This window comes from Staurois parvus, unplaced genomic scaffold (genome assembly GCF_062004578.1).
Source record: "Staurois parvus isolate SC_StPar_1 unplaced genomic scaffold, SC_StPar_1.0 ptg000115l, whole genome shotgun sequence".
NCBI lineage: Eukaryota > Metazoa > Chordata > Amphibia > Anura > Ranidae > Staurois > Staurois parvus.
This window is the reverse complement of record NW_028317911.1, coordinates 603,900-630,073: the sequence shown is the minus strand read 5'-3', so window position 1 is coordinate 630,073 and position 26,174 is coordinate 603,900. Positions and strand designations below refer to the sequence as shown.

Sequence of the window (26,174 nt, the reverse complement as noted above, 5' to 3'; positions counted from 1 at the left end):
ATGTAGTGCACCACCCATTAAGCTGCTAGTTTAAGGGGTCCTCTGATACTAGTCTAGACTGTGTTGATACCTCCACCACCCTGGCACACCAAGTTAAATTCACACAATTCCAGGGTTGGCACTAATCCTGTCTCAAGAAAATGGGCACAACACAGTTGAAATGTGAAAATATATATTTTAAGCCTGGACACTTGTAGACCTTGACCATATAATAGGCAACAAAACTGATAGAATATAAAACTGGTCAGAAAGTAGAACAGATTAGAACACTGTAAACAATTAAGGGTAGGTTTATACAAAATCTCATATGTGCAAAAACTGGAGATGGTACTTGGGCCTACTTCTTCACTATCTACCCAAATCAGCTTAAACAGTAACAGGGTCACCGAAGATGCAGCAAGGGGCAGCTTAAACAGTGGACGAGTCTAAACCCTTGGAGTTACACTTCCCACTAGTGCACTGGGGAGACCATGCTAGTTCCAAGTTTGCCTGAAGGATTTCTTTAGGCTTAAAATCCCGAAATAGGTCATAGCATGGTAACATTTAGGCACATTGAGGAAGATAGAAGGGACAGTCTCTGAATGGTTTCTTCTGCCATCTATAATTGGAGCCCTTTGATAGTGGTGCAATAGCAGTGATGATTACAGGCCACAACCTGCTTTCAGTTCCAAGTAAAACTAGGTGCAGGAGTGCCTTGTAGCGGTTCATTGAAGAAGAGGGTAAAGAGTCAGTTCAAAAATAAGAGTATGCTAGGTTGTCAGTCTATGATAGGTTACATGTGGTGGACATTAACCCAAGGAATGCCAGAGTATGGTTATAAAAGGCGGTTAAGAAGCTCAGCTCCTGTCATACAGTGTATGTAATGAGTTAGGAATCCTCTCACCAGTCCTGCACTTCAGCTTTGGATGCCACTGGTCCTCCAGAGCTTAAATCATCCCCATGGATCGATGATTTAAGCTCTGAAGGACCAGCAAAAGGAATGCCGGCAATGCTGATAATGACCAGTGAACCTGTTAGCTTCCTCTGGAGTATGCTGGAATAGATGGGTGGCAGATGCAGCAATAGTCTCTCACTTCTGGCAGTACTGCTGCACAGGCTGCTCTTCTAGCAGAGACCCCAGTTGGCTGGACACACTATCCCGTATGTACTCTTCCCTGTTCTGGCGCCAACTGCCCTAAACCTTCTCGGCCAGCCCACTATGAATCTCTTTTTTCCAGCATTAAAGCAATACCACCACCATACAGCAGAACTACTTCTCTCACAATCCTCTTCATCAGCATCTCCTCCTCCATAGCCAGAGGCTGCCCAATCAATGTTGGGTGTACTATACCCATAAAAAGTAACAATCAGACATATCAAGACCTGTTGTTGTACATTGGTAGCTTTAGAATTTCTCTTTGTCTTAAAAGTGCCAATTGTCAGCATCTGGCTACACATGTATAAGTAGACATATATATGCATGTTATCTATGATTTTCTATAATTGAACAGACTTATGATTTTATCAGCCACATTTACATTTGCATTATTTTGTGTTTTGTTGTAGCCCTGATGAAGAGGGAGTTTTTCTGACCCACAAAATGTGTTTACTGGTTTTTTTAGTACAAATAAATTTAGACTCGACTCTTTTATTCTTTGGTCTGACACTCCTTCCATTTATATTATTTTATGGTAACCTGCTGGGGTACCCACCAGAGGGTAGCCTTGTCTGTTGTAAGCAGCCCAACCTGAGCCAGTGAGCTCTTCGAATATTTTAGTCCTCTTACTACTTTGTATGAACTCACTTCAAAGTCCCAGTGCCTCTTGGATGGTTTTTTACTCTTCTTTGGTTTACTTGGGATCATGTCCATGAAATGCTCTCCAGTCTAAAGAAAAACAGTGAGCCTAGATGGTGGAGCAACCTAGAGCACTTTACAGCTTGGATCACATTGCTGAATTCCATAGATTTGACAGTAAAGCTGTGAATCAGGCCAAAATCTGCTTCATGATTGCACACAATCTGAAACCTTGCTTATCTCATTCCTCTTTATGCAAATATTAGATATTGCTATTCCATTTTCAGAGTACCAGAGGCATGCCTTATGGCATGGCTTATGGTGCAATTGCCAAACATCAGATTACAATGGTCAGGAATATATTTTCAAAATTAGCTACAATGGTGGAATTGTTTGTCACAAATGCTAGTAGCACCCTTCTGGAGCATTCTGTTAATGTTGAATTTGAAAACCATTTATGTCAGGAAAGGCTCACAAGTAAAACAAAGGAATGCCTGGAGAATTGTCCCTTTATGAATCCATTCTAAACACTTGAATAGTTTCAGTATCAGGTGTTCTATGAACACAACGATCAGGCAATAGCCAACCTGGAAGAACATTTTCAAAAAATGAAACTTTGTTCCATAATATCTACTATTTAGACTCCAAACTGTTTAATCATAGATGATATGCCAGCAGAAGCTTTTCAAACTGTATAGCACAGTTGACTGAAGTTGATATTGTTCAACTTTAGAGTTGAACTTTTTCATCTCAAAGAAAATGATGCAGTTCTTAAGAAACCATGACCTACTCCAATCCTATTGATGAGTTTTGAGTTTTGAGTACTTGATGAGTTTTTAAAGTGCTTCTTACTGTTGCATTTACTGAAGCATCTTGTGTTTTTAAAGGAAAAAATTGCAAGAAAACAGCTAAAGGTCTGCAATTGTGCTAGATATTCTGTAGTGATGAACCCAAACCTTATCCCTATTAAAGAGCACTTTGAATAGAGGAGGCGACTAAGGACCCTGGATGCTCTGGTTCCACTTCACGTTTCTGTGGAAACCTAAGCTTAAAGCAGTAGTAAATCACAGGAAAAAAAGGTCCCCTGCAAGGTAATGTCATAATGTGCTAGTATGAATCGACCACTAGCACATTATGTAAAACTTACCTTAAAATGAAGACCACCAGTGGCACGCTGTCACTGCTGCAGAGGCTTCGATCTTCACCCGGTCTTCCTTCCAGGTTCTCAAGCTCCAACCATCTGACAGGCCGGGCAGCGCTGACGTCACTTCTGCACATGCGCGAGAGTCCCAAGCCTCTGTACAGTACTCTGAAGGAATGGCATGGGTATCCCGTTCATTCAGAGTGCATGCATCGGCTCTAAGAAAGAGCTAAAATATCCTAAACGGTACAAGTTTAGGAGATATTCATTTTACCTAAAGGTAAGTTTTATTATAAGCTTACCTTTAGGTACAGTAAAAGTAAAGAAAAATTAGTTTACTATCACTTTAAAGGAGAAGTACAGCCAAAGATCTTTTGGCTGTACTTCTGTGGATCACAGGAGTGCAGTTCGTTTTGCACTCCTTTGACCTGTTTTCAGCTGACAGCGGGCTGACGTCACTCAGCCGGTCCAGGCTGGGGAAAGATCCGTACTTTAAAGTCGGGGTCTGGAGTCTGGAGCGGCACCTGGCTCAGCTCTTCAGCAATCTTCTGTACTAGCAGTCACTTTTTAAAAACAGACAGAACACGTGGCTGCGACATTCATTCATAGTGTTCTGTAAATGAATGAACTACAAGTCCCGACAGCCTTAATGGCTGTCGGCTTGTAGTTCTTAATGGACAACCATGCGCTGTGGAGTGCTGTGGTAGTTCAGTGATTCTTGCTGTTGGTATATCTGCTTGCCTGTAAGCAGATATACTGACAGGTCTGCAGGAGACCTGCATGGCACCACCAATCTGCTGATCACTGGTGCAAGGCTCTACAGGCTCCTGCAAAAATAATAAATGAACATTTTTTTACCTGCAAAAAGATATGCATTTATTATAATTTCTCAAAACGTGAACTTATCCTTTAAGAACAGTTTAAAAAACTATACTTAAAGAAATCAGCTCACTGCCACTGGCATTCAGAAAATGCTAGTTTGCATGACTGTTTAAAGCCACAACACTTTTAAACTACTGAATTGAAGTAAACATGCAGCAAATGAAGTCTAGAGTCTTGATGTACAAACATGTTCCTCATCAGTAATATAGAAAGTACAATACTGACCAGCAAGTAGAGTTATGAAAGGGAGATGAGCGATGGAAGTGTAGGTTTCCTCCAAGGCTTCCTATTCAATGCAAAGTTTCATTTCACACATACACTATAAGCAATATGAATCTCATATGAAATTTTTAATAACAGTTTTTAACATTGTTTTAACACTACTAACATGGATGCTTAGTTAGTATTTTCTATCCTGATGTGCAGAGAAAAGGAAATGTGCCACACTTTGCCCTTAACATCAGATTTGACCATTTATATGATTTTAGCAATCATAATGAAAGGTACTTGCTAATTGGTTGTCATGGGTTTCAGTTTTATGCACACTGTTCTTTGCCTTTTTAAAAAAAAGGCAAAGATTTTGGTTTAAGTATTCATTCAGTACAAATAGCAGTGATGATGCATGATGCATGAAGAAGATAATGAAAGAACTTCAGTTCTTCATGCATCAGTCTACCCCACTCCCTTTTGTCATTAATCTGGTGATATGGGATCAACTATTTCCCAGGAGAGTAATATATGAGTGTATTACCCAAACAATCCCATGAACTGCTCTTTTCTGTAAACATAACATTAACATTTACAACGACTAGCTGAAGTGAGACTAAGGTAAAGCTGGGTTTTCACCTATACTGATTTCTCAAAGCTAAACTCAAGGCAGATATGAAAGGCACAAATGAATGCAGTTTTATAATGATTAATAAGCAGTTCTACTTTTGTGAAAAAAAAAAAAAAAAAAAAAAATATATATATATATATATATATATAATACACTGCTCAAAAAATTAAAAGAACACTTTGAAAACATCAGATCTCAAGAGGGAAAAATCTCATGCTGGATATCTATACTGATATGGACTGGGTAATGTGTTAGAAACGTAAGGATGCCCCATCGTTTGATGGAAATGAAAATGATCAACCTACAGAGGACTGAATTCAAAGACACCCTGAAAATGAAAGTGAAAAAAATATGCAGCAGGCTAGTCCATCTTGCTGAAATTTCATTGCAGCAACTCAAAATGGTACTTAGTAGTTTGTATGGCCCCCACGTGCTTGTATGCATGCCTGACAACATCGGGGCATGCTTCTAATGAGACGACAGATGGTGTCCTGGGGTGTTTCCTCCCAAATCTGGACCATGGCATCACTGAACTCCTGGACAATCTGATGGACCAAAACATCATATCCCAGATGTGTTCGATTGGATTTAGGTCAGACGAACATGGAGGCCATTCAATGGTATCAATTCCTTCATCCTCCAGGAACTGCATGCATGCTCTCGCCACATGAGGCCAGGCATTGTCGTGCACCAGGAGGAGCCCAAGACCCACTGCACTAGTGTAGGGTCTGACAATGGGTCCAAGGATTTCATCCCAACACCTAATGGCAGTCAGAGTGCCAATGTCTCATTGTCTTCCCTGTTGAGGTCTGTGGTCCCTCCATGGATAAGCCTCCCTAGACCAACACTGACCCACTACCAAAACGGTCATGCTGATCGATGTTACAGGCAGCATAACATTCTCCATGGCTTCTCCAAAGCCTTTCACATCTGTCATGTGCTCAAGGTGAACCTGCTCTCATCTGTGAAAAGCACGGGGCACCAGTTGTGGACCAGCCAATTCTGGTGTTTAATGGCAAATGCCAATCAAGCTCTATGGTGCCAGGCAGTGAACACAGGGCCCACTATAGGACGTTGGGCCCTCAGGCCACCCTCGTGAAGTCTGTTTCTGATTGTTTGGTCAGAGACATTCACACAAGTGGCCTGCTGGAGGTAATTTTGTAGGGCTCTAGCAGAGCTCATTCTGTTCCTCCTTGCACAAAGTTGCAGATATTGGTCCTGCTGATGGATTAAGGACCTTCCAGCTGTCCAGCTCTCCTAGAGTAACTGCCTCTCTCCTGGAATCTAATCCATGCTCTTGAGACTGTATTGGGAGACACAGCAAACCTTCTGGCAATGGCATATATTGATGTGCTATCCTGAAGAAGTTGGACTGCCTGTGCAGAAAAGATGAGTAGGGAAAAAAATGTCAGTGGCCTCCACCTGTAAAACCATTCCTGTTTTGGGGGGTCGTCTCATTGTTGCCCATCTAGTGCAACTTTTGTTAATTTCATTAACACCGAAGCAGCTGAAACTAATTAACAACCCCCTCTGCTACTTAACTGACCAGAACAATATCCCAGGAGTTTAATTGACTTGATGTTATACTCCGATTGAAAAGTGTTCCTTTAATTTTGTTGAACAGTATATATATATATTACAGCCTGGAGGCTTTCCATAGAATAAACAGCTTTAGACTGAAACAGGCAGCAATCTGCAACATAATTTGTTAAAATCCTTGCAATGTGCATTGATCACCCAAAAGGAGAATGTTTTTTTTAATTAACAAAAGTGGAGTTACCATTTAATACATAACTAATTAGCAGTTAAGTGCCTGAATTTGGTCTGGTATCAGCCTCTTGCAATCGTTGTATAACAAAGCTTGAGCATGCTAAGAAGAAGTATTAAAAGGAACTAATCAGATTATGAGCTGACAAAAATAATGCTGATTGGAGGAGAAATCAGAGTGACCGAGGATGAGCTCATGACTGTGTTGCTTCTCCTTTCACTATCCATTAACAAGCTGGAGTGGGTTGAAGGATGACTGGGGACATCTAACATATAAAGGTGCAGTAAAAATCTCGGTATTAAAGAGCAATATCATAGAAAAGGCTGGTTTTGTTATTTTATCTTTTATTGAGCTGTTTATTATCTTATTTTTCAATGGAGTTCTGCTTTAAAGGTTTCTATATTTATGTATGGCTTTTTCCCTACCGGTAGCTTACGCATCTTTTTTATCTGTGTACTGCTATTACCCGTAAAGGGAGGAGCACTACTACTAAAACACTAAAAGAAGAAATAGGGCCAAACATTTGGCAGTTTTTGACAGTTCTATAAAATTACTTCTGGTTCATGTTAAATGGAAAGATCATTTTTAGTAACTTTTAATTACAAAGTGGCTTGTATAGTACTTTTATATGCAAAATTATTTTATAACAACAGTGAAAATCCCCTTTAACCACTACCAAGGCAATTGTTTATTGTTCTCACACATGTTAAAATCTGCTTTTTTTTCTGGACGTTGCCTTGAACCCCCAAACAAGTATATATTATCTGAAAGCAGGGGCCTTTTAGAATAAAATGGTGGCAGTTGCAATTTTTTATATCATGCAATATTTGTTAATCAAAGGCATATTTTCAGGGAAAACACAAAAATTTGTTTTAACGCAAGCAAACACAGCATAATACCCTTTTTTTTTTTTTCGTAAAAAAATAAAATAAGGTATTGTGTTTAGTAAATAGATACCAAAAATGTCAAGCCTTTACATTGTTTGCGCCTGTGAAATACAAAAAACTATGGTACAAAATATTCTTCATAGGCAACATTTTTAAAACCTTTAGTTTACAGGTTATTAGTTTAGAGTTAACTGTAAAATAAGGCCCTAGAAATATTATTCTTACTCTGGTCTTCCCAGTGATATGTCACAATTTTATTTTCACATACACATCATGGGTGCTGGGATGGGCTTTGTTTCCCCCCAAATTTCAGTTTTGCCCCCCCAGGTTGGCCCCCCATCATGAACATTGTACCCACTGAACTTCTCCTCCAATCCCCCCACTCAGGGCAAGAACAAAGGGCAGGAGACAGGAAAAAAGTGGCAGAGAGAAGAGCAGGGGAGGAGGTGTGGGTTCTCTGTGCTCTCCCCCCTCCTGTCAGTAAAGCACTCCTCCATGCAGCAGATTACACAGGATTGCTCTTCGCTCGAATGGTACACGGCTTAAATACCCACCCCTACCCACATTTCTGGAAATAAGCAGTCATTGGATGAGCTAGGGGGTGGGTAATCTAGCCACGTACCATCCAAGAGTGACCCTGTGTAATCCGCAGCATGGAGGAGTGCTTCACTGACAGGAGGGGTGAGAGCACAGAGAGCCTGTACCTCCTCACTACCCCTGTAGTTCCCATCTGTAAGACTGGAAGAGGGGTGCTTGTGGTGGAGGGGTGATGGGGGGGTTGTTTGTGCAGGGAAGGAAAGGGTAATGGAAGGGGATTTATGCTAGAAGGAGGAATGGGGGGGGGCAGGTATGTGTTAGGAGGCAGAAGTAGGGGGGAATTGGGGGTCAGAGGGGGGATTTTTGCTGGGAAGGGTAATTTGAAGGGGGTTGTGCTAAGAGGAGAGACTTGGGGGGATTTGTATTAGGAGGGGGATATGGGGGGGACTTGTACTAGGAGGGGCGATTTGAGGAAAGAATTTACGCTAGGAGTGGGGATTTGGCAGGAGGATTTACGCTAGGATGGGGAAATGGGGGAAAGGATTTGTGCTGGGAAGGGATAGTTGTGGGAGAGGATTTGTACTAAGATGGGGGATTTGGGGTGAGGATTTGTGCTAGGAGGGAGGATTTGGGGGAGAGTATTTGTACTAGGAATGGTGATTTGGGGGGAGGATTTGTACTAGGATGAGGGATTTGGGGGGAGGATATGTAGTAGGAGAGGGGATTTAGGGGGATAATCTATGTTGGAAGGGGGAATTGGAAGGAATGAGGATGTGTGCTAGCAGGGGTGATTTTTTTTTTTGGACGGGGGAGATTTATGTGGAATTGGAGGGGATTTAAGCTGGAAGGTGGGATTGGGGGGCAAAGATATGAGTTTGTCACCTTCACCTTGGGCACTAGATGGCCTTGGCCTGGCACTGCCCACAAGACACAACAGATCTCCTCCTCCCCACATTACACATAGCTGACATCAGATTCCCCTACAGACACAGCTTTAATCTACACAATGCATAGCTGGCTGCTAATTTGAAGTTCCAACCTGTGAAATTCCCTGATTGGATTGGCAGCTGCAGTAGCCAGTTGCACACTGTCTGGAGGAATACCAATCTCAGCTATGTGCAGTGTGGGGAGGAGATATCTTGAGTGCCCTGCCAGCAGTGACCCTATCCTCAACTCTGCTGACACTGTCTTCTGCTGACCCCTGAAGTCTGCCCTACTGACCCTTATCCTCTGCCATGCTAACCCCTGTACACTACCTTGATAACCCACTATACACGGCCCTACAAACTATTGGCCTTTTTACACTACTCTAAAAACTGCCACCCCTATCCTCTGACCTGCTAACCCCCTGTACACTGTACTACTGACTCTTATATACTGCCCTGCCGACCTTACATCCTCTGCTCCTCTGACATTTTTTATTGCGCCCCCAAATCAGACAGGCTAGATTCAGCCCTGATACTCATGTGCGCCCTATGATGTGTTTTTCATTGGAGTGTGTACGGGAGTGACAGGGTGCTTTTAATTTTTTTTCTATTATTTTTGTTTGTTTTATTACAATTTATTTTTGTTAAACCTTTTCATTTAATTTTTTCATCTAATTCTATTGCTATCACAAGGAGGCTAAAAACCCCATCATGTGATAGCATGGCCAGGTAACAGGTCCATCTCCCCTGCCCTCCACTGCAGTTAATTAGGTACTTCAACTTTAACCCTTTGCTGACAAGAACATCTGGAACTGGTACATACTTTTTCACTATTGCAGTTTTGTGTGGTCTGAATTCTTTTGTTCAATACTTTACCATCAATGATTTCACAAATATCTTGCTCATTTTCCACACCCAAAAAATTGTATTGTAGTTTACAGAGTATTTAATTATATAAGCTAAACGCCTCTGGAAGAAAGTTTCTATCCTAGGCCATAAGGTTGTCATAGAACCTACCATTCCAATGTTTCCAGTATGTCCTAATTATGTATATACATTGTGTATTTAATGAAAGAGGTAAAAATAAGGGTAGCTCATTGCTATTGTTAATACTGTCATTGTTAATACTGTCTAGAGAAACAATTTTATTGAGTTGATAGCAATCTCTGTAAAAATGAGTCAGGGTAAGAGTAATGACTGCAGTTTTGAAAATATATCTGTAAATAATTTATAGATCTGTGTTTATATATTTATAATGATAACTATACTAAAAGTTTATTGTAGGAATATTATTTCTTACTTTCGCTAACTACATAAACCATGGATTTGTAACATTTTAGCCCCTATGCATTGATTTTCATTATACATGGACCCAGGAAAAGTGATGGCCAAAAATACATGCAATTAATATATTATGAGATGGTGTTCATACACTATATCCAGTCAACTGACTTCATCAAAGTTACATTCATGGACCCCATTTGGAGTGTCAACTAGCAACAGCTCTTCTAATCTAAACGCACATTTCCATCAGAGCAGCTTAGGTGACTTCTGTTTTCTGGCAGTTGTGTAAAAATCAGATTGACAGTTCCTATCATTTGGCTAAATTATCTGTGCCTCCACTTATCCGGTATCTACTTTTCATTAACTGCAACAAACTTGTCAATGTGTTTTCAGAGTGAGCACATTCTACTTTTTTTATTCGTTTCTTCTACAGCAGGAGCCTTGTCAAATGTAATTAACTGGTGTTAGATGTATTTTTTAACATCAGTTATGGAACTGAGAACAGGTTACTATAATTATAAAATATTGAGGAAACTGAAAGCATACTACTCTTGCTATATAGAAATGGAGGGCATTAATACCTTGCTTGATTTTGGATAATGGTATTTTTATTTGTTTGCTATTTGTAGTCTGTTACCGTATTACTTACTCAAATCATTAAATTGGATGAGTTATCATTTTTCTCTGTTCTTTGTTTATTTTATCTATTTAAAATGTTTGATTCACAAATATAAATGCCGAGTATGGGTGGAACCTTTACATTTTGTATGAAATGAAAGTTTAACTAACGAAAGCTTTTTTGTGATTCATTATTTTATCTCACAAAGCTTTATTCTATCACAACTTCAAATAACTGTTTTATGTTCTCCTCAATAGATACCCCACTGAAGATCACAGTAATGGCTGACCTGAAACTATTTTAAGGAGGGGTAGTCCGCACACCAACCTTTGTGATTTTACTTTTACAGTCAAAAGACGTCAAAAACTGATACAGAAACACATGTACAGTCACATATGTACATATGTGAATTCAGTTGATCTGGGCAACAGTGTTTTTTATGACTTGAAAAATTAATTTTTAATCTTAAAATAACCCAAAGGTGTGACAAAGAAAATACCGAATTTATTACATTTTAAGAATTGGGCTCATTCAAAAGTTCCAGATTTTGATAATTAATTGTGACCAGGGTACATTAAAGCTTTGTTGGTTTTAAATGTTTCTCATTAAGTATATTTATTAAAAAGCCTTCAAAAATCAATAATCGTATTTATTTAGTAAGCATGCAAAGTATCTACATTGTTGTATCTGCGTGATGCACCAACCAGTTTTTGTCAGTGTGGGAAAATTGATGCAGCTAGGTAAGATAGATAAATACTTTATTGTCGTTGCAACACAAATTACAATGAAATTCAATTAAAAAAACTCCACACATGTGAAACATATAACAACCTCAACATACACACATACAAACATTACGCCCCCCCAATTAAAATCTAAAAGGAACCTCTGCCACAACAACAAGCCAAGTGACTTGGAGCTAGATAATTTTATTCAAGATGACCATTTAGGGCCCTGATAGCTCTTGGAAAGAAAGTTTCCATGAATCAGTTTGTCCTCACCTTTATGTTTCTGAACATCCTACCAGATTGCAGTAGTTCAAAAAGATAGTTTCCAGGGTAGGACGGATCACCTACTATTTTGCCTGCTCTGCCGACACAACGGGACTTGTAAATTTAATTTAAAGAAACTAACCTACAGCCCACAACCTTATGCGCAGCTTTTATTATTTTCTGAAGAGCAGCCTTCTCCTCCAGTGTGCAGTTGGAATACCATGCTATATTACAGTATATAGTACAGTACAGGGACTCTAAAATGTTTTTCCCTAGGCCAAGTTTTGTGAGAAGTCTCAGGAAATATATACATTGCTGACACTTCTTGGCAACAGCTGTCACATTCAATGACCAGGATACATTTTCTGAAATAGTAATACCTAGAAACTTAAAAGAAGATACCCGCTCTATAAATTCACCTCTGATGTAGAGTGGAACCAGGTCAGTCTTGCTCTTCCTAAATCAATTATTAAATTCCTTGGTCTTCCCAGTGTTTGAGAACAAATTGTTTACCTCACACCACTCTACTACTCTACCTCTTCCCTGTAATGCTTCTTATCACCTCTTGTGATGCAACCTACTATGGTGGTATCATCTGCGAATTTGATGATACTATTTGTAGAAAGGCAGAGAATACAATCACAAATTTATAGAGAGTAACGAAGGGGGCACAATACACAACCTTGTGGTAGGCCTATGCTGACCACATGCTGGGATGAAACATGCTTACCCAGTTTAACAACCTGTGGGCGATCTATACCAGGAAATCCTTTATCCAAGAGCAAAGGGAAGGGGGCATATTCAGCTTCAGCATCTTCTCCACCAATAGATCTGGGGCAATGAACTATAGTCAATGAACAACATTCTTATGTCATTGCCAGAGTGTTCCAGATGACCTAAAGTCACAAGTAATACAAGAGCTATAGCATCCTCAGTGCTTCTATTGGCTCTGTACGCAAATTGGTAAGGGTCAAAACTAACTGGCAAAGCTGTTTTAATACCTTTTAACACCAATCCCTCAAAGCACTTCATTATTCCTGGGTAAGCGCAATCAGCCTATAGTCCTTCAAGCTATCTATGGTTGCTTTTTTGTTATGGGAGTAATCATAGTAAATTTTAGGCAGGTTGGAACCACAGCCAATGATAATGATTGGTTAAATATATTAGTAAAGACCTCTGCAAGTTGGTGGGCACAGGTCTTAACAACCCTCCCTGGGATCCCATCTGGAATCGCCAATTTACTGATGTTGACGGACTTGATGCCTGGCGCACAGGTGCGGCATCACCCATGGGCAAACTTAAAAAGTGTGTGTGCCAGGGTACTGGCAAAGTGTGAGAAAAAGCTGTTTAATTCCAGTTGGATATTAAAATTTGCACCCTGGTGAGTGTTCTCTCTGTGGATTAGGAAATACTCTATCTCTTTCCAACCTTCCCATGCATCATAACCTCTGAAGTATTCTTAAATTTTATTTTTATAAACTAATTTGGCCTCTTTTACAGTATGCCCCTCTTTAGATTCACTCTAGCAACACTATACTTAACCTTATCCCCATTCCTAAAGGCACGATCCCATTCTCTCAAAAGACAACGTACTCTCTTGGTCATCCAGGGCTTCTGATTAGGAAAAACCTTGATACGCTTGCTAACTGTAACAATATCTGCATAGAAACCAACCAGCTTCCAGGTTTATTGTCAAAGCTTAATTTAACAAGCTGAAGTTAGAAGCTGATTGACTACCATGCACAGCTGCACCAGATTCTGTGTGCTCCAATTTTCGTATTCCCCCCCCTTGGTATTGGTACCACAATCTAGACATGCACTTTTAGACAATTGTGCATTCATACCCAATAATCTTTCAGAACTTGTGTCATAACCGGTCATCCTTTTTCAAAGGTGACTGTCTTAGATGATAATGATGTGACCATCAAGCTGAGGATACTAGGTGACCTTCCACCAAAAGACTTTTATTTTAGTTTTTTGAATTTCACTGCAGTAAAAATATCAGTCCTTCTTTCCGATTGACTGCCAATTACACACACAACCTCATTGGTCCCAGGTTCTCATAACATAAGCTTTCCCTCATTTTTGGATTTTTATTTTTTAAGATTAAGGTTCACGTATGTCTTACACAAAAAATGCTTAATTAATTGCTTACCAAACATAATGGATTATTTCAAGAAGTGCTCAGATCTTGACTAGATACACCAATAGAAAAAGTCTGCTCATGGTCATCTATAGATGTGCTTACTATAATAAATAAATTATTCATTGCAGTTATCAATGGGAATATCTAAAAAAGTGTATCTGCTGCTTAGTTGCATAGTAGTAACTGTTTTAAGCGGACAAGTAAATTCTGTGCTGTAACGTAAAGGGCTGCTATTGCGTTAATCATTTCAGTCCGATAAATAGTAATGATCTGGTATATTCTTTTTTTTATTTACATGCCTTTAATTGCACATTCTAATGCAAACCAAGATATGTAGCAAAAGTGACATTGACAGGTTTTTCAGATAATCTATCACACTGCAAGGGGAGCTTCTAAAGGTCACTTTTTCACATAGTTTAAGGCTTCTTAAAAAAAAAAAAATGTTGCCAAACATTTCAGGTACTCCTGCAGTGTCTCAATACCTTTGGCCGGACAGCTTGGTCTGCATCTAACTGTTAAGACATTTATAATTAAAAATATGAGAAATAAATAATAATTCATATACTGAATTTTATCACAAGATATTGAGCCCAAAACTTTGTAAAATTATCAGAATACAATATTTGTCATGATAGTTGCTCTTTGCTATTAGTTATCACCTCTTTCTGACTTGACATTGTAGATAGCAGCAAACCATGGACAAGGTTTAATACACGTGGGCTTATTAAAAAACTCCTATTGATGCTGGATCTTTCTGTCAGGAGCTGATAGAAAAATCCAGCATAAAAAGTGCTAATTTGGGCATGTAATTATTGGCATTTATGCGCATTTATAGGTGTATAGCGTACATTGTGTAGAGACATATGCATGTATTCTTATTCCATTGGGTAGAATATTCAATTATTCTGGCCAATGGAAATAACTTACATGCATACATGTGCAATTATGAGCATATGTGCATAAATTATGCCAATCAGCTCCTTCGAGAATGCAGTTTTGGGCTATTCTTTTTTACGCCTCTGAATGTTGCTCTAAAATAGGAAACTAAATGCCACAATGTACATGGGCACATTGACTGAAACAGAGCTGCAATCAAAGGCATAAAAAAATGAAAAATGGCTTTTTTTCTGCCTCTGTGCACGATGCCTAAAGCAAAATACTTCATAAATAATTCAGAACTTTCTTTTTTATACAAGTCAGTTACTGAAATGGTGTTTAGGCACAAGTTTGGTTTTTAGAGTAAATGATGCATCCGTCTGTGTAGACAACATATCAAATACCCTTTTACATAACTATGTAGTGAAAGCACACCTACTGCCTAATTATTGTTGCTTGAAAAAAACCAACAAAAATACAAGTCTTCCAGGTACAAACTTGAGAGGATGCTCCACGTCCAAATGTCTTCTGAAGAATGAAGATTTGCAACTTCTACTACTTCTATCATTCTTCCATGGAGTTTTCTAGCCTCCTGACTGTAAAATATTCTTACTTGGTGCATCTTTGTATTGTTTGCACATATGACTGTTGAGAAGTCTGTTTCCTAAGACTTAAAGCTTAAGACAATTACAGTTTGTGACTCACCAAATGGTATGTGGCCAAAACATGTGCCACCGCTCGGATCTTAGAGCTGCTGGACTTGTTAGATGCCTCATCTTGTTTAGCTGCCATGTCTGTGCTGGATTTTGTCTTTGTGTTAAGTCACTGTTACTAAGAAAGAAACTTGCTTGATGTACAAACTCTAGCTGTTTCCTTCCTGTTTTCATTCTCTTACATAGATCAACAGCTCAAAACCGATAAGATTATATCTACGTGTGACAAATATAGAAGCAGTAAGGGGGATGCAAGGCACTAAACCTCATCCCTGTTCAGACCCGATATACTTGTGTTTTCTCCAGGCTGGCTGCACTCTGAACCATCGGCTTCTTTTTCTTTCTTTCGACTCCATGCACACTGGACGTTTTAATAACGCTGGTAACGTTAGCTGTGTAAATATATAGTCCAAGTCTTTTAGCGTCTAAATGTACAAATGTCCTAGAAACCGTGGATAGGATCATTTTCTTCTTTAATATTCTTCCTCCAAAGTGTAAGAATTCTTCTTATTCAAATAAACCAGACGGTAAGAATCAACCAGCATTGAATAGATATACGTTCTTCTCATTTCAGAATATATATGATCTCCAATGGCATCATAATATATCAGAACAAAGTAGTATAGTGTAGTAGGCAATAGTAGAAATTCGACCATTTATTTAGCTAAAATTGTGCTTACAAACAAAATTCTTGTATCTCAGTATGTATTCATTTATAAAAGAAAGCATGGTGTGTAAAACCTTCTCCAAATGGTCCACTCTGCAACTTCCGGTTTATGTCCGACATTATGTTCTGAAGTGTTTCGTCACTTCTGACTTCATCAAAGCTGTGTAAAGTCATGTTAAAAACATGAGTTTTTCAGCATTTTGTAGCACTTTTGATATTAGCATTTAGTGGCATTTTTTCACGTTTGCGTTTTTTAGAGTTTTTTTTAGTCCAATTTACTGCGTTTTTCAGCATTAGAGCGTTTTTATAGCTAAAAAACTCCTCTAGAAACTCACCAGTCCTGGGGTTTTTTTCCAGCCAAAAAACGTTGATTACAGTCTATGTGTGCATGAACACATAGGAGAGCATGCTGAGGAGTTTACTGGCTGTAGAAAAAAATGTCAAAAGCCAAAAAAAGCAGCTGTAAAAATGTCCAGTGTGCAAATTATATAGTTTAGCTGTATATAAAAGCTACTTTAGTTTATATTTTTCTACATGAGCATAATAGCTATTAATTATTTAAAGCTGGATTCCAGGTATGGCAAGTTTTACAAGCTTGGACCAAAGTAAGTATTTATGCACCATACCTGTGTAAGCTGTGTACCGGATTCGGCTCCTCAGGATACAGTGAAGTCACGAACGAGGAAAGCAACCCCAACACCAGCTTTTGCCACAACAGAATTTTACTTAGATGTGGCAAATAAGCACAACCACAAATGCTGGAAACATACAATACATTTACATACACCCAGCCCAAAGGCTGAGACTCTTGTGCTGCACAGCACGGCGCCTTCTGATGGCTGAAGGTAGAAAGTGAAGTAATTTACCTACTGGCGGGCACAACTAAGCTGCCACACCTTACCTGTTATTACCCTAAAAGAGCAGGAATCAGTGTATGGGCTAGCCTGCGGTGCAGCACAATAGCTTACAATCTTACACAAATCTACAGTATTCCCCCTCCCATAACTGGTCCTGTAGCACGTGCCTGAGTATTCCTTCTGAGCTAAACGCCAGTCTGGCTTGAGTATGTAGGATTTTATCAGCTCTCCAATGTGAAATGTCACTTTAAGTTGTGGAGTCCTTCCAATAATCAGTAACAACACTTGTGGCCTGACACAAACAGAGACCCTAACTAACTAACTATAGGCCTGGACCCAGTCTCAAGGCACCAACACTGAAATGAGGTGCGTGCACGATCTTACCGACCCGGGTCTGATTTTCATCCGCTGGTGACTCTGAACAGAACAAATGTCTCTCCAGCAAGCATGTGGTCTTGTCGTATATGTTGCTTAGTTCCTCTGCTCTCATCAGCTTTCCTAGCAGCAATCTCATCAGCATTCCTGGCAGCAATCTCTGGTTACTGAGGGACGCTTTCACACCTGGATGTCATCAGATTCTCAGCTCACATGGCCCCTTATTCACCATGCTCCAAAACATGGCTTCTCTCTCTCCTTCCTGTTCTCTCCAACTCTGTGTGCAAAACCCCACCTCTTCATGAATATACAAATATCTATGCAGTCTGAGGCTGTGTTAGAAAAACAGTGACAACTTGTGGCTAAACCGCAAAATGTCAGTCAAAACATTAATTTACTTCCACACAAACAGTGTTCAAACAATGAGAGCTGTTTCCCCATCTCACACCTGTAGGATCTGACTTGAAGCTGGAAATCACTATAGTAAGCATCACTACTACAGTGATTGCTGCTAGCTTCTGGGTTCCTGTGCTGGGCAGATGCACTATTGCTTACTGAACATAGGATGTCATTCGCTCAGCACAGACACCATTTAGATAACGTTTCCATTTTTGTTAATGAATGCAAAGTGTTCTTTGATTGGATGAAGTGTGATCATGATGTCACTGCCTCACCTCCCCACTTTCCACCACCACTCTGTTCAATCAGAGAACCCTTTTGTATTCATTCAGGAAAGTGCAAACTGTTCCCTTTCCTAAATGGTGCCCATACAGAATGGGCAACCTCCTGTGTTCACAATGCAGAAGGGCAGCCATTCAGATCAAAACTAAGATGTATATACCTATATTAAGCCAGATCCAGTTCGGCATGTGATCCTCTGTGCCAGCCAGTGATAGCTGCAGGGGAGAGGAAGGAATGCTCAACAATGTCTGGCATGGAAAGAAACAAACCTGATGGGACGTTACTGGTACATAAAGCGGACAACCTCATGTTATACATAAAACATGTTTATTGAAATACATCTTCCAAACATATTGTACAAAAACAGTACTTGGCTAGTGAGCCCAAAAGGATCACAGTATATTGTTCTGTGGCATCAATATCCTCCAGAGGTCGACACATTACACTTAGTAGCTTCTTCAGGATAAATCAGATGCCCTAACTGGAAGATGTGTATACATATAGATCATTAATCAAATAAGTACAGTGTTACATAACATAATACACCTAGTATTCTCCGCAAACTCACATGTCATCATGAATGGTGATGCTGGGCAACAGTACCCACACAAAGGTCAGAATAAGGTCTTGGGTGAGCGTCCACTTCCAAAGCCCCTCTCCTCGTCCCAAACAAGGGTAATCCTGAAGCAAAAACAACAAACCTGGTTCCAAATGGCTGGCACTGCTTGGAGCAGTAACGATAGCCATAGGTTGCTATTGCCCATACATTGCCAGTGCTCCCTCCTCTCTCCTGTAGTCCCCCCACTGACTGACACAGGGGAGCAGTAGCTTGTGACTGGACCAGAGTGGGCTGAAAATGGGTAAGTATATACATCTTTCTTGCACAGGTTAGTTATCACAGGTGTTGGGGAGGTGCAAGACTTTTTAAGACTAGTTAGGTTTAGCCTGGAATTCTACATATAGCCTGGGTTCACATTGATGTGGTGCGGAATTTGCAGCATTTTCTATGCCAATTCCGCACCGCATCAGAATCGTACTCCGTTCATGCAAACCGCTGCGAGTGTGTATGTTAACAACACCTCGAAATCGGTCCACAAAACGCGGTGTGATGTGCAGAATCACATCACATGGATGTGAATACCCATGCGATCTGATTCTAGTGTGGACCAAAAAAAGGGTCCTGCACCTTTTTGGTGCAGATGCAGTGTGATTTGAACCATACAAATGTATGGCTCCAATTGTACCGCACACAAATCGCATATAATTTGCACAGGAATACAGTGCGGTTCCTGTACAAAGCACATGCAAAATACCGCACCACATATGTGTGAACCCAGGCTAAGGTAAAAAGCCCATTGTTTACACAGCTCAATAGCTCAACCTAAGATTTACACATACAAGTGAATGACTCATTGTAGTGACTCATCCTTTATTGCATGGCTTCCTTCAAAGTTTCATTCAGACAGTCTGAACCTGAAAAAAGGCAGCTTCTGTTTTGCTGTTTCTTTAACTAACCCATGATGCTCTGAGAATTAAATGTTTATTTGTAAAGCAAAGGTTGTACATCGATATTACAGAAAAAGATATAGGATGAACTTAAAGAAAAAGAAACAAGCAGCTCCATCTGAGTGTAGTAATGCACAAAAACTGGCAATTCACATAGATATAACTTGTGTCAATCAATATCCCTGCTATCTGTCTGTGATGGTGCTCAGCCTTGATTGCCCTGTTGGTTTTCAGGGATCCCTGGCTGGCATGGATACACTTCACAGACAGCTGTGACGTAGATTCCAGAAGTTGCGACAGGAGGCGTGCCACGCGTACTGAACATGCGTGTTCCTTCATCAGGCCGTCAGCAGCCTATGTGCTTCCAGAGTTGCTTCTTACTCCTCCAGCTGGCAGCCACTGAACAGTTTAGTTGGACTTTACTACATGGACTATATACTGGACTCGTTCAGAGCATTTTTGATTAGTCCTATTCTTTTCATAACTAATGATTTTACTATTTAACCATTTTGTCACTGGTTCCCTTCCTCTCAGTGCGCTACCATCGCTTTGTTTTCGAGATTAACTTAAAGTGTTACTAAACCCAGGTCCCTGCATTCACTATATCTGGTCTCCCACAATATACACTGCTAAATACCGTCAGTAGTTAGAGCAGTCCCTTGACTGCTATCAGTGTCCAGCAGAGCACTGGTTAATGCTTGTTGGTGGAGTTTTGTTTCTGCTCTAGGAGGATGCAGGGCTCCTTGCCTCTTCCTGGACAGTGCTGATTGGCCCTGTGCTGATCACATGCACTCTCCCAAGAAAACAAAAAAAACAAACCTCTCCAGCAATACACACCAAACTGAGCATGTGCAGAGTGTCTTCATATGATATGTCTTATCAGGAGATAAGAGGGGGGCACTGGAAGAAGGGGAGGATCAGAGAAGTCAGGATTAAACGCCACTTCTACACAATGCAGAGGATTACCCCTTAGGTTCCACAGTGAGTTTATCAAGCATGCTTTACTGCATATACAGACTGAGTATACTGCTGTGGGTTTATCAACACTTTAAATCTAAAGCAAACAGCAAAAATGTAGTATATATCAGTTTCGTGTACCTGGGTGGCTATATTTACTCTTCCACTTTATTTACAGAGTGAGCCACCTTTGCCACACAGGCTGGATTTCAAATATATTTGCCTGTAATTGGTTTAGTTTTTCTTAAAAATAAATACATCTGATACAAAATCATTGTAATTTCCCTTTAAATGTCAGATGTTTAAAAAAAGCTGGCTGACACATAGACAATACAGTATTGCACAGTGTCAATGCTTTTATTACGCAGAAATTAATATACTGAAAAAACGCCATGTATTATTTGCCCTAATAAATCACAGGCAATAATTATCTACTAATAATAGTACAGATCATTAATACCTGCAGGGCTTAGAGGACCAATGTAAAAAAGTATTACCATTTGAAAAAGTCCAGCAAGTATCTTTAATTGTAAAGGATTCCACCCTGCCAGTCCCAGCTCCAGGCTATGGGAAGAACACAGAGGAGTCACGTGTTTTCTCCCAGTTGGATCCCACCATTGCAGAAAAGGGATTGTAAATGGTTGAAAAGTTTTAACACAGGTTTGAAGACACCAGTTGTGCACCACATTTGAAACTTTTTTTTAAAACTGTTCTTTGTATAACTATTCTGTTTATTGCAATAATTAAATATAAATGTCATATATTAAATATAAAGAGTAATGTAATGTATGTTTTTACCAAGTTCAACAATTAAACCATACAGTGTTATTGGGATTACTGATTATTTATGCATAGACAGTAAGTAAAAATATGTAGACTTGTAAAATGATGACGAATGCCTAAGCTTGAATGAAAATGATCATTCTATGTTCATAAGTCTTCCTCTTCGATGTCGTGACATTCCAACTGGACACCTTTCCCTCTGTTGCAGCTGCACATAGAAGCCTCTTGTATTCAGTCTACATAGCTAGCTGAGGCTGTAATATGAATTGTGCAGATGAGTGAGCTCTCTGTGTCTGTGGAATCTGCACATTCCTCTACCCCTAAGGTGGGTTCGTTGATCGGTGTGGTAGGAAATAGCTGGGCCCGGGAGACGCGCACAGTTGTTTGTTTAGGGAAAAGCATCCATCAGACGTTCTCAATTCATGGTTTGTCCTCCTGAGCTGAATGAGTCTCGTATCCACTGACTTTGACTGCTTTACAGGTAGCATACTTATCATTTCTGTCCAGGGATAAGAACACCTTGGGTGTGACAGTCTGGATTCCACATATCCGGGACTGGGGATTCTGTACAGTCTAACAAGGATCCTAGACAGGATCCCCTTGTTTATTCTTCATGATATAAATCCTCATCAAATGAATCCTTAGGGCTAAAACATCTGCCTTTACTGCGCCTTTGCAAACGAAGAAAGTAGAGCAGAATTGGAGGCTATGATGATGTCTGTAAAAAGGGAAAGCTATTTACTAATTCTGTTTGCAGGAGCAATAAATCAATAATTTATCAGTCTTTTTCCTGCTGGGCGTCATAAATAAAATAAAGGCTTACAGGCTATAATTTGTAAAACTGTTTTCCAATCTTATCAGGAACAGTAAGCATTCTTTGCTTTTCATTTGGATGACAGCAAACCAATCAAAGCCATTTCAGAATTTCCAGTACCCCTCACAACATTGTTCACAATTCAACCAATGCTGATGTTATTGCCTCACAGTCCTATGATCTACTGAGTCATAAGAGAAAAGTGTAAATTGCAGTAACCATAGACACCAATCAGGGATCACATTTTACTCATCAGATTTTAGAAGAACTCTTCCATACCCACTGCCCACAGTAGATCTATGATATTCAATAACCCAACTATCTGAATAGAAGCATAAACATATTGAGAAAATGGGATGATCACCGGGTGGTAGGAGATCAAGACCCAACTTATACCATAGTGCCATGCCCCTAAGGTTAGATATTGGAGAGAAGGATATTGAATGGACTTTTTAGGCACAAAACCTCAGTACACAAAAAATAAAATCAATTTTCCTTTATTAGGTGATGTGCATCACCTCTAAAATGTATCTTGTATACAGTTACATTGCACAATTAAGCCACAGCTAACATCCCAAAACCAACCAACCATAGAGAACTGGTTCCAACAAGTGTGTTAAATACAGATGGTGAGAACAGAATATTTCTTCCAGAAAGTAGGAGGTTGAATATAAGCTGTGCAATCAACGCCCAACACGCTTCGCTACAAAGGTCGCTTCTTCAGGGGCTAGCAAAGTATCTGAGAATGATAAACAGACGTAAACAATATATGTATATATGATTTTGACAAAGCACAAAATACTCAACATTTGTCACCACTTACATAGTTAGCCAGTGTGCATTGTATAGCAATGGACTCCTTAGGGCAAGCAACTGCAGGTTCCCTCAGGCTGACACAAAGGGGTGGCCTCCAAACAGGGGCGGACTGACCATTTGGAAACTCGGGCACTGCCCGAGGGCCCGGGGTCAGTAAGGGGCCCCATGAGATGCCCCTGGTACCTTTCATAGGCTTTTTTGGGTGTGGTTTGAGTGTGGGCAAGGACACAGGGGCCCCATGATCCCCTATTGCCCGGGGGCCCCATGAGTTGTCAGTCCGCCCCTGCCTCCAAATGTCAGGTATGGAGGTGCAAAGACCAGGCTGTGGGCATGCAAGAGACCCATGAGACTCCCCAAACAGTCCACAGAAAGAAGCATAACCAAGTCACTGATTATTTTTTTTTTCATGAGGGCCTTCAAGTATGAACATTTAGCTGGTAATTACAGTATGACTGGACAGCCCTAGTTGTTGTATTTATGTTTCATAGCTGATTCATGGATTCAGTAATCCTAGTCATATCAAACTTTTTAGGTGGTAAGCATTAAAACTCTGGTGTATGTGTCCCGAAACTACTTCATTGTACTTAAAGCAGAACTCTCTCAATCAACATTGACTATTTTTAATGCTTATGCTGCTAATATTTGTAAAAATACAGGAAAGCATATTATATTTACTTGTTTTAAAAAAATTTTTTTTTTTACATTTCTTTTACTACTTCTTGCTTTCATGTCTCGGCAAATGATGTCATACATCTCAGGTGCCTTAAGGAGGGGTTGAGGGGTTTTCTCAGCTAAGCACAAAATCCTGTTTACATGCATGAGATAAGGGCAGATGGATTCCAGGAAGTAAATGCCACTTGAATCATCTGCCCTTACTCAAGATGGCCATGGCCAGAAATGCTAGGGAGTGTTTTTCAAAGCAAATATTTCTTAGCAAAATAAAGCATGGAGACATGGATGGATGGGGGACTTTGATATAAATAATAAAAATAAATTAAATTGTGATTTTGGTTTGTGTTGCTCAGGTGCAGTGTAGTTCCGCATTAAAGTGTGTTTATGGTCAAAATGTGAAATCATATTTTCCTTTCCATTCTATTTCAATTATTTCTAGCCTACACCTATGAATTCCATTTATTCCCATTTACTTTCTTGAATTTTGTGACACATATTACTATGACCTGTGAGTAGGCACTGCTGTGTTACACATTTCACAGAGCCTGCCTTCTGAACTACAGAGGTACTGAGAGGAGGAGTTTCAGGAGGAGGAGTCAGTTCCGGAATCACTGCTTGCAGGCAGCAAGGTACCATGGGATATGTAGTCCTTAGACATTGAAAAAGAAGCTGTAAAGCATGCAGGGAATCCAGTAAGTTGTGGAAAAAGATGACCAGCAGGAAGCACTCACAACACGAAAGGGGATTTTTCAGAAAGCTTATGTTGGATTGTCAAATATAACTATTGTTTGCATTATTACAGTGCTGATGTCATAAAATGAAAGTGTGCATGTGGGTGCTTCCCGCTTGCTGTGTGTTCTGGTGCTGCTCTCTTCCCCACACAAGCTCGCCCCCTCCCTTTCCTGCTGGGTGTGCTGTTGGCTGTGTGGATGAGCAGGCTGTGCTGAGGAACAGAGAGCAGCTGTGTTCCCCCCCACTGCTGCTGTACTGCCAGACTGGCACTGTGTGTGTAAAATCTCAAGCTCCCCCCCTTCTGGTAACATCAGCAGTGGACCAATCAGGGCAGGCTGATGAAGGATCATGGGGCATGTAGTCCTTAAAGGAGCGCTGTTCTATGGAGGCTATGGGGCTTGCACTTCAACTTCCAGGATTCTCTGCAAACACAGAAGAGGAGAGGACAGAACTTTTTTCCAGGCAACTTACTGAAGGTTTGGGTAGTGCATGAAGGGAGGTGTGCAGACCTGCTGGTGCTGTGCCTTATGCCTACACCAGAGTATCAGAGAGTATAGAGCTGTAACCTCTGTTCCTGAACCACTGTGAGGTAACAGTCTGCACTGCTGAGTACCGGAATCACTCCAGGCAACCCAGAAGTGAGCGGACATCTCACCAGAGGGACACTGCTACTGTGTATCTGTGACCAATGAGAGTCTGAAGCAGAGACTGAGCCTTGTGAGGACCTAGCTTCCAGGGATCAGACTTTTGAGGACGGCAGACCTCTTTGTTCCAAAATTGGTGAAGAAAATTGATTTTGCTTATTTCAACACTGAAAACCCTTAATTCCAATAGAGACTGCTCCTTGCTTATCAGCCATCCATTGTACAGTCCTAAAGGAATAGATTCAGGTGCACCACCTTGTGAAAAGGACCACTATGATAGCCAGCTCATACTGACAATTAGGTTCCAGGTACTTTGTGGCCATCATAAGGGGTACCCCTCATTAGGAATGTATACACCCACTAAAGGGTTGTATGCATACAGTGTGCTTGAGGACACCTTTTTGGGATAGTCACTGCCAGGGGCAGACTGACAACTCATGGGGCCCCCGGGCAATAGGGGATCATGGGGCCCCTGTGTCCTTGCCCAAACTCAAAAAAGCCAATGAAAAAGGTACCAGGGGCATCTCATGGGGCCCCCTACTGACCTCGGGCCCTGGGGCAGAGCCCGAGTTTCTAAATGGTCAGTCCGCCCCTGGTCACTGCTGTTTCACCAATTATCTCCATCCATGTGAATGCTTGTTGCCTTATCTGTGGCCATTTACTGAACTAATAAGGCATTGCTGGACTCCTGGATTGTTTGTTTGGTGCTCTTCATAGTGCAACTGTATATAGACAGTTACACTATGAACTATAAATCACCCTTATTTTTGAGGGGGCCCCCGTTTTGTGTGAATCCACAAAACCCATTTGAATCCATTAAGGTCTTAATTTTTATTTGCAGAGAATCCATATCCAGTACCTTGTCCCCAGCTTATCCTGGGTACTCATTCTAATGGTTTTTGCATTAGGTTCCTTTCAACTAGAAATGTGTGCATTGTATAAGGAATTATTTTCTCCTCTTATCTAACAGAATTTCATCACTTCCAAGACTGTCAGATTATTGCAGTCTGACAGCACCCCCCTTCCCCTTTATGTCATAATTTTTCTGCAACTAAATAAAGCCTTGGGAGATTGGTGTTGATTTTGCAGAAGCTTCAAGCGTGAATGCAGTTAAGAAAGAAGCTGTAACAGAGGAATGTACAGCCTACATACACAAATTATCCTATTTTAAAGTAAGGCAAACTCCCCATATATCAGTATCCCTAAACCTTGAATAAACAAAATATGTTTTTCTACATACCCCCCCCCCCCCCAAAGACAGGGGTGGGGGACAGACCTACAATAAAT

At 40.4% G+C, this 26,174-nt stretch overlaps 1 protein-coding gene across 1 annotated transcript in view; it reads right to left on the bottom strand.

Moving 5' to 3' along the window:
- The window catches only part of LAPTM5 (lysosomal protein transmembrane 5), a 54,976-nt gene extending 39,458 nt beyond the window's left edge, over positions 1-15,518 (bottom strand). The window contains exon 1 of the mRNA XM_089671936.1: positions 15,376-15,518. Within this exon, the coding sequence (XP_089528062.1) occupies positions 15,376-15,462 (87 nt within the window). The 5' untranslated portion in view covers positions 15,463-15,518. The remainder of the gene's footprint in view (positions 1-15,375) is intronic.
- Positions 15,519-26,174: the final 10,656 nt, after the last annotated feature.